We start from the raw sequence: 13,766 nt of genomic DNA, 5'->3' as shown, positions 1-13,766 counted from the left end.
AGAAAGCGAATCATTCCGCAACGCTGTTTCAGCATGTCTGATTGGGGGGGGGGGGGTCGTAAACTCTAAACAATAATTGTGCATCTTCTATCGAAATAATCTATCTAGTCAAAGTAGATAGAGTATTAACTAGAACTCATCTGCCTCACAAAGAATTGGGAGGGGTGGGAGGTGGGGGTCTATTGGGGTTCGGGGTTAAAAATGAGTATTGGTAAAGGGAAATGTGTTTGGTATCTACATGACTGAGACCTAAACCCGAAAGCTCTGTAACTTTTCCCACAGTGATTCAATAAATAAATAAATTATAAAAAAAAAAAAAAAAACGGCTGTTCCACGGGCCTGGAGAATGAAGAGCTTTTGGCTTCTTGTTTTCCAAATGGGAAGGGAATGGATTTAGGACTGACCCTTAGTGCATCCTTTAGTGTCCATACAAGGAGGCCCAGAAAGTCCTGGGCTGTTTGTATGCTCTGGAAAGTTCTTTGGCAACATTGCCAGAGGCCTGTCTGGAGGGCAGAGTCCAGTGGAGGAAGCCATGCCTGAAGGTTACTCTGCCTGGACTCTGGCCCTGAGCGCCCTCCAGGGCCTTCTGGGTGGTTCCTATGTTCCCAGGGTCCCAGAGATCTGAGCGATGAAAGTTAGCTGATTCGATCCAGGCACTCCTCCCCTGCAGTGCTCTGTGGGAGGTGGAGGCCGAAGCGATTTCCTGCATGTTATCAACGAGCCCTGGTGTGGTGGCTGCATCTGGTCTCCTCAGACGTACCTGTAGTGACTCGCTGTGGGCCCCCAGTTACTGCTGTCTCTTTGGCCCAGGCCCTTGGAAAGGGGACATTTTGGGTCGTGTTATTTCTGATACTTCTTACCTGATCTTTAAAAGAGTTTTATGAAGATGGATGATTCTAAAATGTTGCCAAATCCCCCTTCCCTGCTTTTCTTCCTCCCTGCGTAGGTACGTGGACTCTCCAGCCCAGAGAAGCAAGCCCCCTTCTTATCTTCTTTGCTGGAGACTTTATAGGATATTTTTCACTTAAACGTAAAACCATCCCTTTGATCTTAGAGAAACAGGGCCACTCTCTGTCAGCCTTTTTTGTTTTCAAAACAGGGATGGGCCAAATCTGATAGTTTGGAGAATCAAGTTTTTCCCAGCATCACATGAAGCAGGTTAGCATTTGGCAGTGCCATTATCACAGGTTTCAAAAGGACGAGGCATGTTTGCAGAGAAGAGGCAGTAGTCACTGCCTGCATGCCCTGTCGGAGTGTGTGTGAATGTGTGTTTGTGCGTGCATGCGTGTGTGTGTGTGTGTGTGTGTTTAGCTTGGCTTCTCTGAGACTTTCATCAGGGTAAGTTTAAAAAGCTCACACAGCACTCTTTGAGTCTGCATATGTGAGCCAACTTCTAGAACAATCAGTTCTCTAGCAATGGTTTTTGGTCTTGCCAATGATAAAACCCCCGCCCATTGAGAAGTGTGTGAGTTGTGCATTTGCACTGCAGGTGTTTGGGAGGGTGTTGGTAGAAAATCACATTTTCAGAGGAAGTGGATATTTTCAGCTCTGGGCAGAGACCTCATTTTGATAATTGCAGCATTCGCACAGTCAAGTTCACAATAGCGTTGGTTCTGCTCGTGATTTGGATTTGCCTAGAGAAAAACATTTTTTTGCTTGACGCATGCGCTTTGCCCTCCTAGAAATGAATGTTCCCACTTGCCAGGAAGAGTGTGTTGCTGCCAATCGTGGGGAATGATCACTGTGTGATTGCAGTGATTGACGGACAAGCCCCTTTCGTTTCCTTGGCAGCACGACCAAGACACGCAAAGTCAGTTTCACTGGGATGTGCTGGAAGACTCAGAAGAACTTTCTGCCAGGGTTGAACACAGAGAGCTCAGTCGCTCTGTGCGATTAGGTGAAGGCATATGAAGCCATTAGGCCTTTGGCGCGGTCTGAAGTCAGGAAAGGCGGCTTGTGGGTTGAGTTGAGCAAAGTCACATGTCTCTTGTATTCTTTTTTTATTATTAATTTTTTATTTTAACGAATCACTGTGAGATACAGTTACAGACTTACAAACTTTCCTGATTGCATTTCAGTCAAATAATGTTCAAGTACCCATCCCTCCACCAGTGCCCATTTCCCACCCCCAATGTTCCCATTATCCCTCCCCCCATCCCCACCCCTCCCTACCTCCTGCCTCTGTGGCAGGCACATTCCCTCCTACTCTGTCCTTTTGGGTATTGTGGTTTGCAGTACAGGTAACAAGCACCCATCATGTTTGGTCCATAGTCTATTTTCAACACGCATCTACTATCCTGAGCGTTCCCTCCAACCATCATTTATTTAGTGCTTCTCTCTCCATCCCAACGACCTTTTCCCCCAGAGCATGAGATCGGCTATCAAGCTGTGGGGCATTTCTCCTGACCCTTATTTTAACCATCCTTTGGTGTTAGTTTCTGACTATGTTACTTCATCACAGTGGTAGGGCGTTTGCCTTGCACGCAGCCAACATGACCGACCCGAGTTCGATTCCTCCGCCCCTCTCGGAGAGCCTGGCAAGCTACCGAGAGTATCTCACCCACACGGCAGAGCCTGGCAAGCTCCCTGTGACGTATTCGATATGCCAAACACAGTAACAACAAAGTCTCCAATGGAGACGCTACTGGGCCTGCTCGAGCAAATCGAAGATCAACGGGAGGGCCTTTACTTTACTTTATGTTACTTTAAATTCCACAAATGAGTGCAGTCCTTTTATGTCTGTCCCTCTCTTTCTGACTCATTTCACTTAGCATGATACTCTCCATGATGATCCACTTATATGCAAATTTCATGACTTCATTTTTTTCTAACAGCTGTGTAGTATTCCACTGGTCTGGTTGCATTCTCGCTTTCTTTCCTGCCCTTCATTCCCAGGAAGGCAGGCGGCCTCCCCTGTCTGGCTGTGCCCCTGCCAGGCTCCCACACCAGGATGGGCACACACCCGGCGAGGTGCTCATGGGGGTCCGGTCCTGGCCTGACACTGTCTGTGTGTTTTCAGAAGGTCCAGCGGCGCTCTATCTCTCCCACCGCCTGCATTCGGTAGTCTTGAGCCGTTTTCCCCACCCCAGGGAGGTCGATGGCTATGGGCAGGTGAAGCAATGAACGAGGGCCAGGCTGGTCAGTATCAGTTGTAGTTTATTCCAATCTTGAGCCTCTGCCCAAGCCTCAGCCTGAGCCTCAGTCTCTGCTCTCTGGAGCCCCAAGCCCCCTTCAATCTTACAGTCTTAGTTTATATAGCAATCACATAGCATGGTGACACAAAGGTGGGTTGAACATTAACAAATCAGCAAAGAGAGGTAAGACCACTCCTCGAGGAGATTAACTCAAGGGTTAAATCTCACCTAAAGATATTTATTCCAGATTGCTAGGAGATCTGCTCAAGGGTGGGATCCCAACAAGAGTGTATTCTTTCCTCAGCTAGTAGTCTACTTAAATAGTTGTAGTAAGTCTAGTTCCAGTATTTCTAGCAATGTCATTCTGCATGAGCACAGTAAGAGATAAACTTACAGTTTCGTTCTTCCTGAGGAAATCTCACTATATATATATATATATTGCGAGCGGCCACCGGTCCCCCCGGACGAGGAGGGGACCGGACCCCGAAGGAGAGCGAGCAAAGGACAGCAACCCTCCGGAGAGGGGAGAGGCCCGTTTCAGCCTTTGCCCACCCTTCTGACCTCGGGGTGATTCCGGACCCCGACCGGACACCCCCCCCAACGAGAGCGAGACTGCCTGACACGCAGCGGGCACGGGGGCCCGCGGGACTGGGGGAGGTCCGTTCACATCGGGGCCACGGACGCCGGGCTGAACTCGGGCGCCTTAGGCCGGAGGTTGACAGCCACGGCTGGGACACTGCCCCCAGGTGCACGCGAGAGCCGGCGCACAGGGCCCAGGCGGACAGGGCTGGAGCGATAGCACAGTGGGTAGGGCGTTCGCCTTACAAGCGGCCAACATGGCCATCCTCAGGCCAGGTTAGTCTTCCTAGCCCAGCAGGGTCCTAGTCTCGTCATTACTTACTTTTGGATCATGACAGCATTTGTCCATAATCATGTCCTCAACTTATAGTTGAGTATCGTGGTGCTTTGGCCTGGCCTATTTCGATGCCAGGGTAGCTCACAGCTTGCCCTGGGTCCATTCAGTCCCTCGTCGGGACCCTGCTTTTGGGGTGCTAGGAACTAAAGGGCAACTGAGTCAAGAAATTAGATGCCCAGGAGTAAATATTATTCAGAGTCAATCAACTCCCAAGTTACAAAGCATAATGTTAACTGTCTTCCTGTGTCCATACAGAAAGGACATTGCTTTAAGGTAAACTATGCAAAGGACATAACTTACAATACAAGTTCAGTGTCCTTAGAAGGATCTGATTTTACAAGCTGACAGAATCTGATTAGGGAGAAAAGGTGATTAACGGACTGGGGAGGAGAGCACAGAGAAGAGTTTACAGATAAACAGAGGAATGGGAGTGACTTGGGAGCACTGTGATGGGTGTAACCTGAGCTCCTTGTGGCAGTGTTATTCTACAGCTGTCCCTCTGGCTCTTGCAGGTTGCTTCCAGCTATGCAGCGTTTTCCGGTCCCATGACATGGAAATTGACCAGTGCCTGCTGGAGTCCCTGCCCCTGGGCCAGCGGCAGCGCCTGGTGCGTCGCATGCGAGGCGAGCAGATCAAGGCATACTACGAGCGTGAGCGGGCCCTGCAGAAGCAGGGCGGCAGCCTGGGCACTCAGAAGCATGGAACACTCCAGAAGGTCCACTTCGCTCTGGCCGACATGCTCCAGGATGCCGTCATCCACCACGACGACAAAGAAGGTGCGTGACCAGGGGCGGGAAGGACTGGACGTGCTTCGTCGTGGGTTTTTATTCACTACTTTTGGGTGTGGGGGGTGTATGTGTGTGTGTGTGGGGGGGGGAATAGAAACATTTATTTAACTGGCTAAAACATTTGAGGAGGAAAAGGTCTTTTACATGAATATAATGAAAAGCCCAAATCAAGGTGGCAATATGCAAAATTTTGCTGAAATGATTATTTTTTTGAGAATTAGTTATATGAAAAGTAAGTGATTTCCTTACTAGTTGTTCATTCAAGTTGTTTAAGCAATAAAAATTTCCTCCCAATGATATCGTTTCCATTAACCAAGAGATTGTGTCTCCAAATTCATTGCTGTCACACTCATGCATCGATATTTAAAATGCTTAGATATTTGTGATGATATTAGGATTAACCCAAAATTCTTCTTATAGGATACCAGGGATCCAGCCCAGGGCTTTAATATCATGTGCTCTGCCACTAGTACATCTTGACTTCTCCAAACATAAATGGTTTTTATAAGAGTATTATATTATTAATTCTATCACATTTTACTTCTATTACGTTGCTATTAATGGTAGCCTTCTGTTTATATATATGCATATAACTTTTTTATTTTGGTGTTTACTACCCATTGTCCTATGTTCTAATGTTAGAAACTTTACAGCTTTAAGAATAAATGACATAATTTTCAAAGAAACATATAAACTAAATTACCTTGATTGTCTCTAATGCCAGTGGTTGAATTCATCAAAAACAGACATTCAAAGCGTAGAGCCATAATCTGTTAACCACTTTTCAACATCAAAGCATGTCTAAAACCAAGTTATTTTGGCCACTCGTTAAGGATTAAACTGTCCTTGGATGCTTATATTCTTTCCCCTGTTCGATCTGGAAGGCAATAAACTTAGTGACACACAATTTCAAAGCATCCCAACAGTGCCTGTATGTCTTTATCTGAGCCACCTCATCACAGTCACTGCTTTAATCGGACTGTCACCATCGTTCTTTTCATGGTGTTGTGTAGGTTTGCTAGACAAACTCCAGTCCTCAGAGCTGTTCAGAAAGGTTTGGGTTAGGAAGTGCCCCGGCTCACTATACCCCTAACCCCACTCCCCACAGAGGTGCCCGTGAGGAGTTTACCCCTGGTCATGGCTGGGACATGGCTACAATGAAAGAAGGCAGATACAAATGTGAGGCTGATTTCAGGGTCACGACAGGAGAAGTGTCACGTGCAGCCTTTTGGAATGGCTGGTTGGGTGTATTTGCAGAACCAACAACTACACAGGAGAGGCTGCGAAAGAAATTGAGAATCATAAATGATAAACATCGACCCCAGAGGCAACCATTTTAGGGGTACGCACTGTGCTGTTCCGCCAGGTGTCACAGTGTCTGGGGGGATGTTGGGGTTGTGGTCTGGGAGGACCTTTTTATTGGTGGTCTTGGAGGAAACCTCCATCCAGCAGTGCTCGGGGCTTCCTGGCTCTGTGCTCGGGGGCCCTCTGCGGTGCCAGGGATGGCACTGGTCAGCCCCTGGCCCATCTCTCGGGCACCCTGCCTGGCCCCTTGGGAGCAGCAGCTCCAGGCAGAGAGCTGTCAGCTCTGCTCAGGTCTAGGACAGGCGGACGCGGGAGTCTGGTCCAGGGGAGCCTTTGTCTCTGCAGAGAAGAGAAAACCATGGGGTAAATGTCTGTGCATGCCGTGATCCTTGTGCGGGCTGGAAGATCAGGGGAAAGGGCCCTTCTGGGCAGCACGGCCGTGAGCGGCTGAGGTGACAATTTCCCACCACGGGTGCTGAGTTCAGGCCTCAGGAGCCAGAAGCAGATGTTGGGGGTGGCCCCGCGAGGCTCCGTGGCGGGACCACAGCCTATTCCAGGGGGAGCTGGATGCGGAGCAGCCCAGAGGGTGGGTCTTGTCCTGGCGACTCTCCCCATTCACCAGGAGGCTCACTCTGTCGCGAGCTCCTGTCTGTGGAGGCGGCAGGTGGAGCCTGTGCTCAGAACGCCCGCTGACCTGTTGGTGAATGGCCAATATAGGGGGAAGTGGTGGGTGTCAGCTGTGCTGGCGTCTGGGTGGGGACATCCCAGGGGGTCCCTTGGCCCAGAGGTGACATGGCAGCCTCCCATGAGGTCATCCTGGTGGGCGGAAGATCCTGGTGGAAGGTCTGCAGAGAGAGGGCCATTAGGGGCCTCTTCTGGGGCTGTGCTCGGGGGGTTCGAGCACCAGCAGGCCCTCATGGAGTCTCTCAGGGACTAACAGCTCAGCCTGGCTACTTTGGGGCTGTGGGCAGGGGTAAGGAGGGCAGCTCCCAGGCTAAGGGGAGCCCCACCAAAGTGGAGCTGGTGGGAATCAGTCAACGGGGCACGTGGGTGTGATGACCCATATCAGCTCTCCAGTCTCCCCGAAGCTTCTTAGAAGGAGAATGTTCTAGACATGCCCAGTGCTTCTGAGCTACTCCATGGGAGTTTCTGAGGCTCAAGAAAGCCCAGACCTTCGGGGCCTATGGCCAGCAGGAGCATCACAGGATAAAGTTGTTGGATAACTCTTCCAACTCATTCAAAGAATTTGAGTTTTCAGTTGTTTTAAGAATTGCAAGTGTATATGGCGAGGTGAAATTAGAGCATCTGTCCAGCAAGGGGCTTTAGCCTGGCTCCCACATGGGGGTCCCATAGCAGACACCCATCCTCACAGCTCTGGAGCTTGCGTGGTCTGTTATGGCACAGTCAGGCCACAGCCCACCTCCACTTGGCCTCACTGGACAAGGGAGGCGACTCTTGTCAGGCCTCCTCTCCTCCTAACTCGTACCCCTAAGCGCATCATGGAGACCCTTCTTGATGAACTCACTGCATCACTGTATCACTGTTATCCCATTGATCATTGATTTGCTCAAGCAGGCACCAGTAACATCTCCATTCGTCCCTGCTCTGAGATTTTAGTGGCCTCTCCTTACTCATCCTTCCCCACACTTTATGAACTCATCCCCCTGAGTTCTGCTCCAAAGATCCAGCTCCTTACACGCCCACGAGGGTAAAGCTTTCAGCTGGGCATTGGGGGACGAACTGGGCTCACCTGCAGGCTGCACAGTGCTCAGTCCCTGTGGAGAGTGTGTTTATCAGACACTTGGAGCTGACCCATATATTATAAATATGTAAATGTCTATTCTTTTTTTCAATTTTTATTAGTGAGACATCATGAGGTACAGTTGTAGACTTACAAATTTTTTTTTTTGCTTTTTGGGTCACACCCGGTGATGCTCAGGGGTTACTCCTGGCTCATGCACTCAGGAATCACTCCTGGTGGTGCTCGGGGGTCCATATAGGATGCTGGGAATCGAACCTGTATTGGCCATCTTGGCTGAGTGCAAGGCAAACGCCCTACCCGCTGTGCTATCGCTCTAGCCCCAAGACTTACAAATTTTTGTGCTTGGGTTTCAATTATACAATGATCAAATACCCATCCCTCCACCAGTGCCCATTTCCCACCCACGGATCCCAGTATCCCTCCCACCCCCATCCCCCCCATTCCACCCTGCCTCTGTGGCAGGGCATTCCCTTTTGTTCTCTCTCTCTCTCTCTCTCTCTCTCTCTCTCTCTCTCCTTTTGGGTCCTGTGGTTTGCAAAAGAGACAAGGGATGACAATCATGTTTGGTCTATAGTCTACTTTCAGCATGTTTCTCCCATCCTGGGAGGATCCTCCCAACACCCTTTATTTGGTGTTCCCTTCTCTATCTGGGCTCCCTAAATGTCTATTCTTTTGTGGGATCTCGTGTCTCCCCAGGAAACTTGGGCATGAAAACTGATACACCAAATCCAAGAAAAGATTTTAATCCATGTGAATTTAAGGAGGTAAATCACATGGAAAGACGAATGATGCCTTCAAAGCATTGGTGCCTTTGTAGCTGAGGTTTTAGATCTCTTGTGATTTTGGTCCATGCCGGGTGGTGTTTGGGGATATCTCCTGACTCGGTGCTCAGGGGTCACTCCTGGCAAGGGTTGGGGCACCCGTGGCTGTGCTGGGCCAAGGCAGTGCCTCACCTGCTGTGTGACCTCCAGCCTTGGTTTTCCATCCCACAGGCTCACCCAGAAGCAGGTTTCCATTTCATCCTGGTGAGTGCAGTGCCATTTTCTTTCAGCTGCTCAGGTAGCCAGAGGTGCATGTGTGTGCATTGGGGACAAAAAGACATGCTGCCACCCAAATCCTTTGCATTTAAACTGTTTTTTAGAACTTTATAAGCTGTGCGTTTGTGCAGTTTCATCTCTTATTTCCAGACACCGACTGGCTCCACTGAGTACAAAGAAACAAACACGCTTTTTCAAAAGGAGAACATTATTCCTGCCGAGGTCGGTAGCAGGTCATTAAGAACACAACTGGAGATTTTTTGAGGAGCTTTATTGCCGCATCCTTGTAAATGTAAATTTTGCATCTTTGATTTGTTATTCTCTTTTGGCAGCTGGTGATCTCTTCCTGCATAATTGCCATTTTTGTATTCTGCATTGATCTACACAGTCCTTTCGTTTATAAAAATCCGCAACAAAAATTTCCATGTAGAGGGAAATTCATTCTAAACTTGTTATAAATGTCCTTTTAGAACTTATGATTCTACTTTCTTAGAGAGAGAGGGAGGGAGAGAGGTGGAGAGAGAGAGGAGGGGGAAAGAGAGGGAGAGAGAGAGGGAGAGAGGGGGAAGGGAGGAAGAGAAGGAGGGAGGGAGGGAAAATACTTGCAAAGAAAATTGAAACAGGGAAACCAGGGTCATTGGCAGAGGGAAGGGGACCCTGGGGAAGGAATTGGTGTTGGAACATTGAATGCCTGACACTAAATCACAAATAACTTTATAACTTGGGGATTCAATACATTTGAAAATATTTGTCAACATAATACAAATCCAAAAATAAAAGAAGAACCTGTGTCTGGGATTTCCCTCCACCTCCTTGTCAGAGATGCAGGCTCCAGACTGCTGGTTCTTCCTGAAGGTCCCCCCCTGCCTCTGAGGGAAGGAATCACGTCCTCAGCTTTCTGCCTGCAGTGTGGCGGGGGCGGGGGAGGGGTACCCACCCTGCTCAGGCCACTGCTCTTCACTGACTCGTCCTCTGCCAAGCGGGGACGCTTACCCCTCACTCCCAGCGAGGGTACTGGTGCCCGGCACTCTTGCGGGCCCACCTCAGTGGGAGAGCAGCTTTTGCCCAAGCCTGGCCCTCCCTGGGGTGGGCTTCCGGGGTTCGAGAACCACTTTCCTATGGTATGAGGGAGAGAGAGAGGCTGCGCGTGTTGGTGACGTCCCGTCAGTGCGGCCTTCGGGTCTCCCATTCTGCGCTGCCCTGACTTGCTCAGGGCTTGTACCCTTCTGAGGAGAATGTGCTGACCCCCTCCCCTCCCTGCCCAGCTCCTGGGAGACCAGGCCACCCCAGCCGCCTGCCCACTTGTCTCCTCTCTTCCTCTGCTCTGAGGGGGGCTCCGGCCTCATCCAGAGAATGGCTGGAGACGGGGTCTCTTCCCCAGCAAGTGGGTGCTCCCAAGCAGTGCTCCAGGGGCCCGGGATCCACCTCAGCAGTGCTCTGTCCTTTGGGCTGATGGCCCCACGTGAGAGTTATGGGGGCCTGGGGCTGAGCTCTGCGCAGGCCCTGAAGGGACTTGAGATCCCAGGCACCTGCAAGGGATGTGCTCGAACCCCGGGTTCTCTCCCCAGGTATTATTCTTAATAAACAGGACATTTTCTCTTTCTTTCTTTCTTTCTTTCTTTCTTTCTTTCTTTCTTCCTTCCTTCCTTCCTTTCTTTCTTTCCTTCCTTCCTTCTTTCTTTTCTCCTTTCCTTCATTCTTCCTTCCTTCCTTCTTTTTTCCCCTTTTCCCTCTTTCTTTCCCTCTTTCTTTCTTTCTTTCTTTTATTCTTTCTTTCTTTTCCTCCTTTCTCTTTCTTTTTTTCTTTCTTTCTTTTCCTCCTTCATCCCTCCTTCCCTCCCTCCCTCCCTCCCTTTCTTTCTTTCTTTCTTTCCCTCTTTCTTTCCCTCTTTCTTTCTTTCTTTCTTTCTTTCGTTCTTTCTTTTCCTCCTTTCTTTCTCTTTCTTTTTTCTTTCTTTTCCTCCTTCATCCCTCCCTCCCCTCCCTCCCTTCCTTTCTTTCTTTCTTTCTTTCTTTCTTTTTTCTTTCTTTTCCTCTTTCTTTCCCTCTTTCTTTCTTTCTTCTTTCTTTCGTTCTTTCTTTTCCTCCTTTCTTTCTCTTTCTTTTTTCTTTCTTCATTTTCCTCCTTCATCCCTCCCTCCCTCCTTTCCTCTCCTTCCTTCCTTTCTTCCTTTCTTCCTTTCTTTCTTTCTTTCTTTCTTTCTTTTGTACTTTCTTTTCCTCCTTTCTTTCTCTTTCTTTTTTCTTTCTTTCTTTTCCTCCCTCATCCCTCCCTCCCTCCTTTCCTCTCCTTTCTTTCTTTCTTTCTTTCTTTCTTTCTTTCTTTCTTCTTTCTTTCTTTCATCACCTTGACATATATGTTACAAAATTGTTCTTGATTGGGTTTCAGTCATGCAATGTTCCAACACCTGCCTCTCCACCAGTACACATTTCCCATCTCTAATGTCCCCAGTTTGCCCCCTTCCACTCCCCACCCTCCACCCCAGTGTGCCTCTATGGCCGGCGCTTTTCCTTCCTCTCTTCATCCCCCCCCCCCCCCCCCCCCCCCGCGCAGAATCAGACATGCAAAGAAATTCAAGGTCGGTTTAGACTCATCCATTTCAATTTAAAATGCTGACTTTCTCTTAGGGGAAAGGAAACTAGCGAAGATCACAGTGTGAGACCTTCTCTCTCTACCTCCCGGAGCCTGACCTGAATTACAGGCCGAAGGCTCCGGTTCTGGATCGGGCCTCTCAAACTCTCCACTCCTCCTCCCATCCCTCCCCCTGAACCTTGCTTTTCCGTATATTCCACTTCCGCCCTGTCACATGGTGCTCCAATCCTACCCACACTTCCTTCCTGAGCTCCAGACCCCTGCCCCCCACCCACCGTCTGCTGGCTTCCACTTTTAACTCCCCTGGGTCAGAATTCCCTATCTCTGCCTCCCTTGTTCTCATACCAGAATCTTTCTCTTTGCTTCTGCTGCAGTGTCACCAACATCCATCCAGTCCTAGAGCCCAGAAGTCTTGGTCACGCTGATTTCGATGCAGTTTTGTGCTGTAGATGGTTTTGCCTCCTCTGCACAATGTATGGGATGTAGCATGTGCTGGTATCTTGCCTGGAGACTCTCAAACTACGCCTCGAATGCTTGGGCATCTTTCCCAGCAAATACCGAACAATCTTCTCCTAGGGCAAACGTCTGCTCACTTAGTATTTTATAAGTAAATCACTAGAACCAAGTTTTTTCTCCTCACCAACCCCACCCTTGAGTCTAAGAATAAGCTTCATATCTAAAATGTTTTGGGCTGGAGCGATAGCACAGTGGTAGGGCGTTTGCCTTGAGCGCAGCCGGCCCAGCCGAGCTGGGTTCGATTGCTCCGCCTCTCTCAGAGAGCCTGGCAAGCTACCGAGAGAGAGTATCTTGCCCGCATGGCAAAGCCTGGCAAGCTACCTGTGACGTATTCAATATGTCAACCACATTGACAACAAGTCTCATGATGGAGACGTTACTGGGCCTGCTCGAGCAAATCTAAAATGTTTTATAAACGGGCACAACTGAGTCTAACAGTGAGCAGTGCCCTGGGACCGTTGAGATGAGCCTTTGCATGACATCCCTTGAGGTTGTGCTCACCGTGAGATGTGGAGCCACCGGCTGGGGCCCTCTCATCTCCTCTTACACATGGGTGCTGCTGCTGGTAGCGTTTCACACCTCTGCACCCGGAGCTGCCCCACGGTGCTTGTCACCCTTCTCAGGGTTTCTGTCCTTCACCCTCCCGGTGCCCGTATCCCCTCGATTCCCAGTGGGTGCTTTGGTGGCAAAAGCTGACCCAGCAGCAGTCTCTGATCTCCACCCAGAGCAGCACCCTTCACTCGCCCAGGCCCAGAGCCAGTTGCCCAGGCTAGCCCGTTGGAATGTTCCAGTCTGCCACCCTGTGAGAATGTGGAACTGAGGTGCTGCCACCAGGAGACGGTCAGAGGAGCCATGCGGGTGCTGGTGCTGACTCCCTGCAAGCGTTTCCTAGGAACGTGGTCAAGTGTGCCACGGTCACAGGGAAGAAGGGATCTAAAGGAGCGTGTCCGGGACCCTAAGTTAGGGCCCTGCACTTCCCAGGGAGACTGGGGCCTTCTGTTCAAGAGTGGCTTCTGGCTGACCTGTAGACCCACCTGCCTGGGACAAGGGATTCTTTCTTATTTTTTTAAATAATTTTTTTTAATTTTATAAAGTAGTTCACAATATTTGGTTACATTCAATATTCAAAAACCAAAACCCACCACCATGATACCTTCCCACCACCATATTTTGGATGTTTCCATCCCGATCCCCAATCCCTGCCCCGAAGCAGAACTGAAATAATATATCTGTAGATTTTGTTATGAAACTCTGCTGAGAATGCTAGAAAAAAGTCTCCTTAGAGGAAAGAGTGTGAGGATTGTTGTATGTCACCAGGGGCCATTAAGCCCTTCTGTAAGAGATCATTTACATGTTGTTAAAGGTTGAGCCTTGTGTGCTTTTTGCATATGTATCTGTAAAAAGAGTGTATATTTCCCTCTAAGATTGGTTGCCTCCTACTGAACCCTGTCATATGCGATGCAGTAATCCTGGAGTACGGGTAGGGTGTGTGGTATGAAGTGTCGGTCCAGGAATAGTTGCTCTGGTGGGTGAGGCTCGACCCAAGTGTGTGGAGAGCAGCCGTGAGCATGGCAGCGGCTGAGTTGTGGAAGTTTTCGGCTGCTGGGGCTGAGTCCCTTGGGGTTCCCAGTGTGGGGTCTAGCGACATGGTCATGGCAAGCAGGATGCAGGATTCTGACTCAGCTTGAAAGTGTTGTCCTGTTGTCCAGGAAGTG

The 13,766-nt window shown here is 49.5% G+C and overlaps 1 protein-coding gene across 1 annotated transcript in view; it reads left to right on the top strand.

Moving 5' to 3' along the window:
• Window positions 1–13,766, top strand: part of LOC130019334 (unconventional myosin-XVI-like) — a 302,696-nt gene that overhangs the window by 120,181 nt on the left and 168,749 nt on the right. Inside the window, exon 2 of the mRNA XM_056109961.1 lies at window positions 4,563–4,826. Coding sequence (XP_055965936.1) covers window positions 4,601–4,826 — 226 coding nt within the window. The 5' untranslated portion in view covers window positions 4,563–4,600. The remainder of the gene's footprint in view (window positions 1–4,562; window positions 4,827–13,766) is intronic.

This window comes from Sorex fumeus, unplaced genomic scaffold (genome assembly GCF_029834395.1).
Source record: "Sorex fumeus unplaced genomic scaffold, SorFum_2.1 ptg000008l, whole genome shotgun sequence".
NCBI classification, from domain to species: domain Eukaryota; kingdom Metazoa; phylum Chordata; class Mammalia; order Eulipotyphla; family Soricidae; genus Sorex; species Sorex fumeus.
The sequence above is the reverse complement of the archived record's forward strand: the minus strand, read 5'-3'. Positions and strand labels throughout refer to the sequence as shown.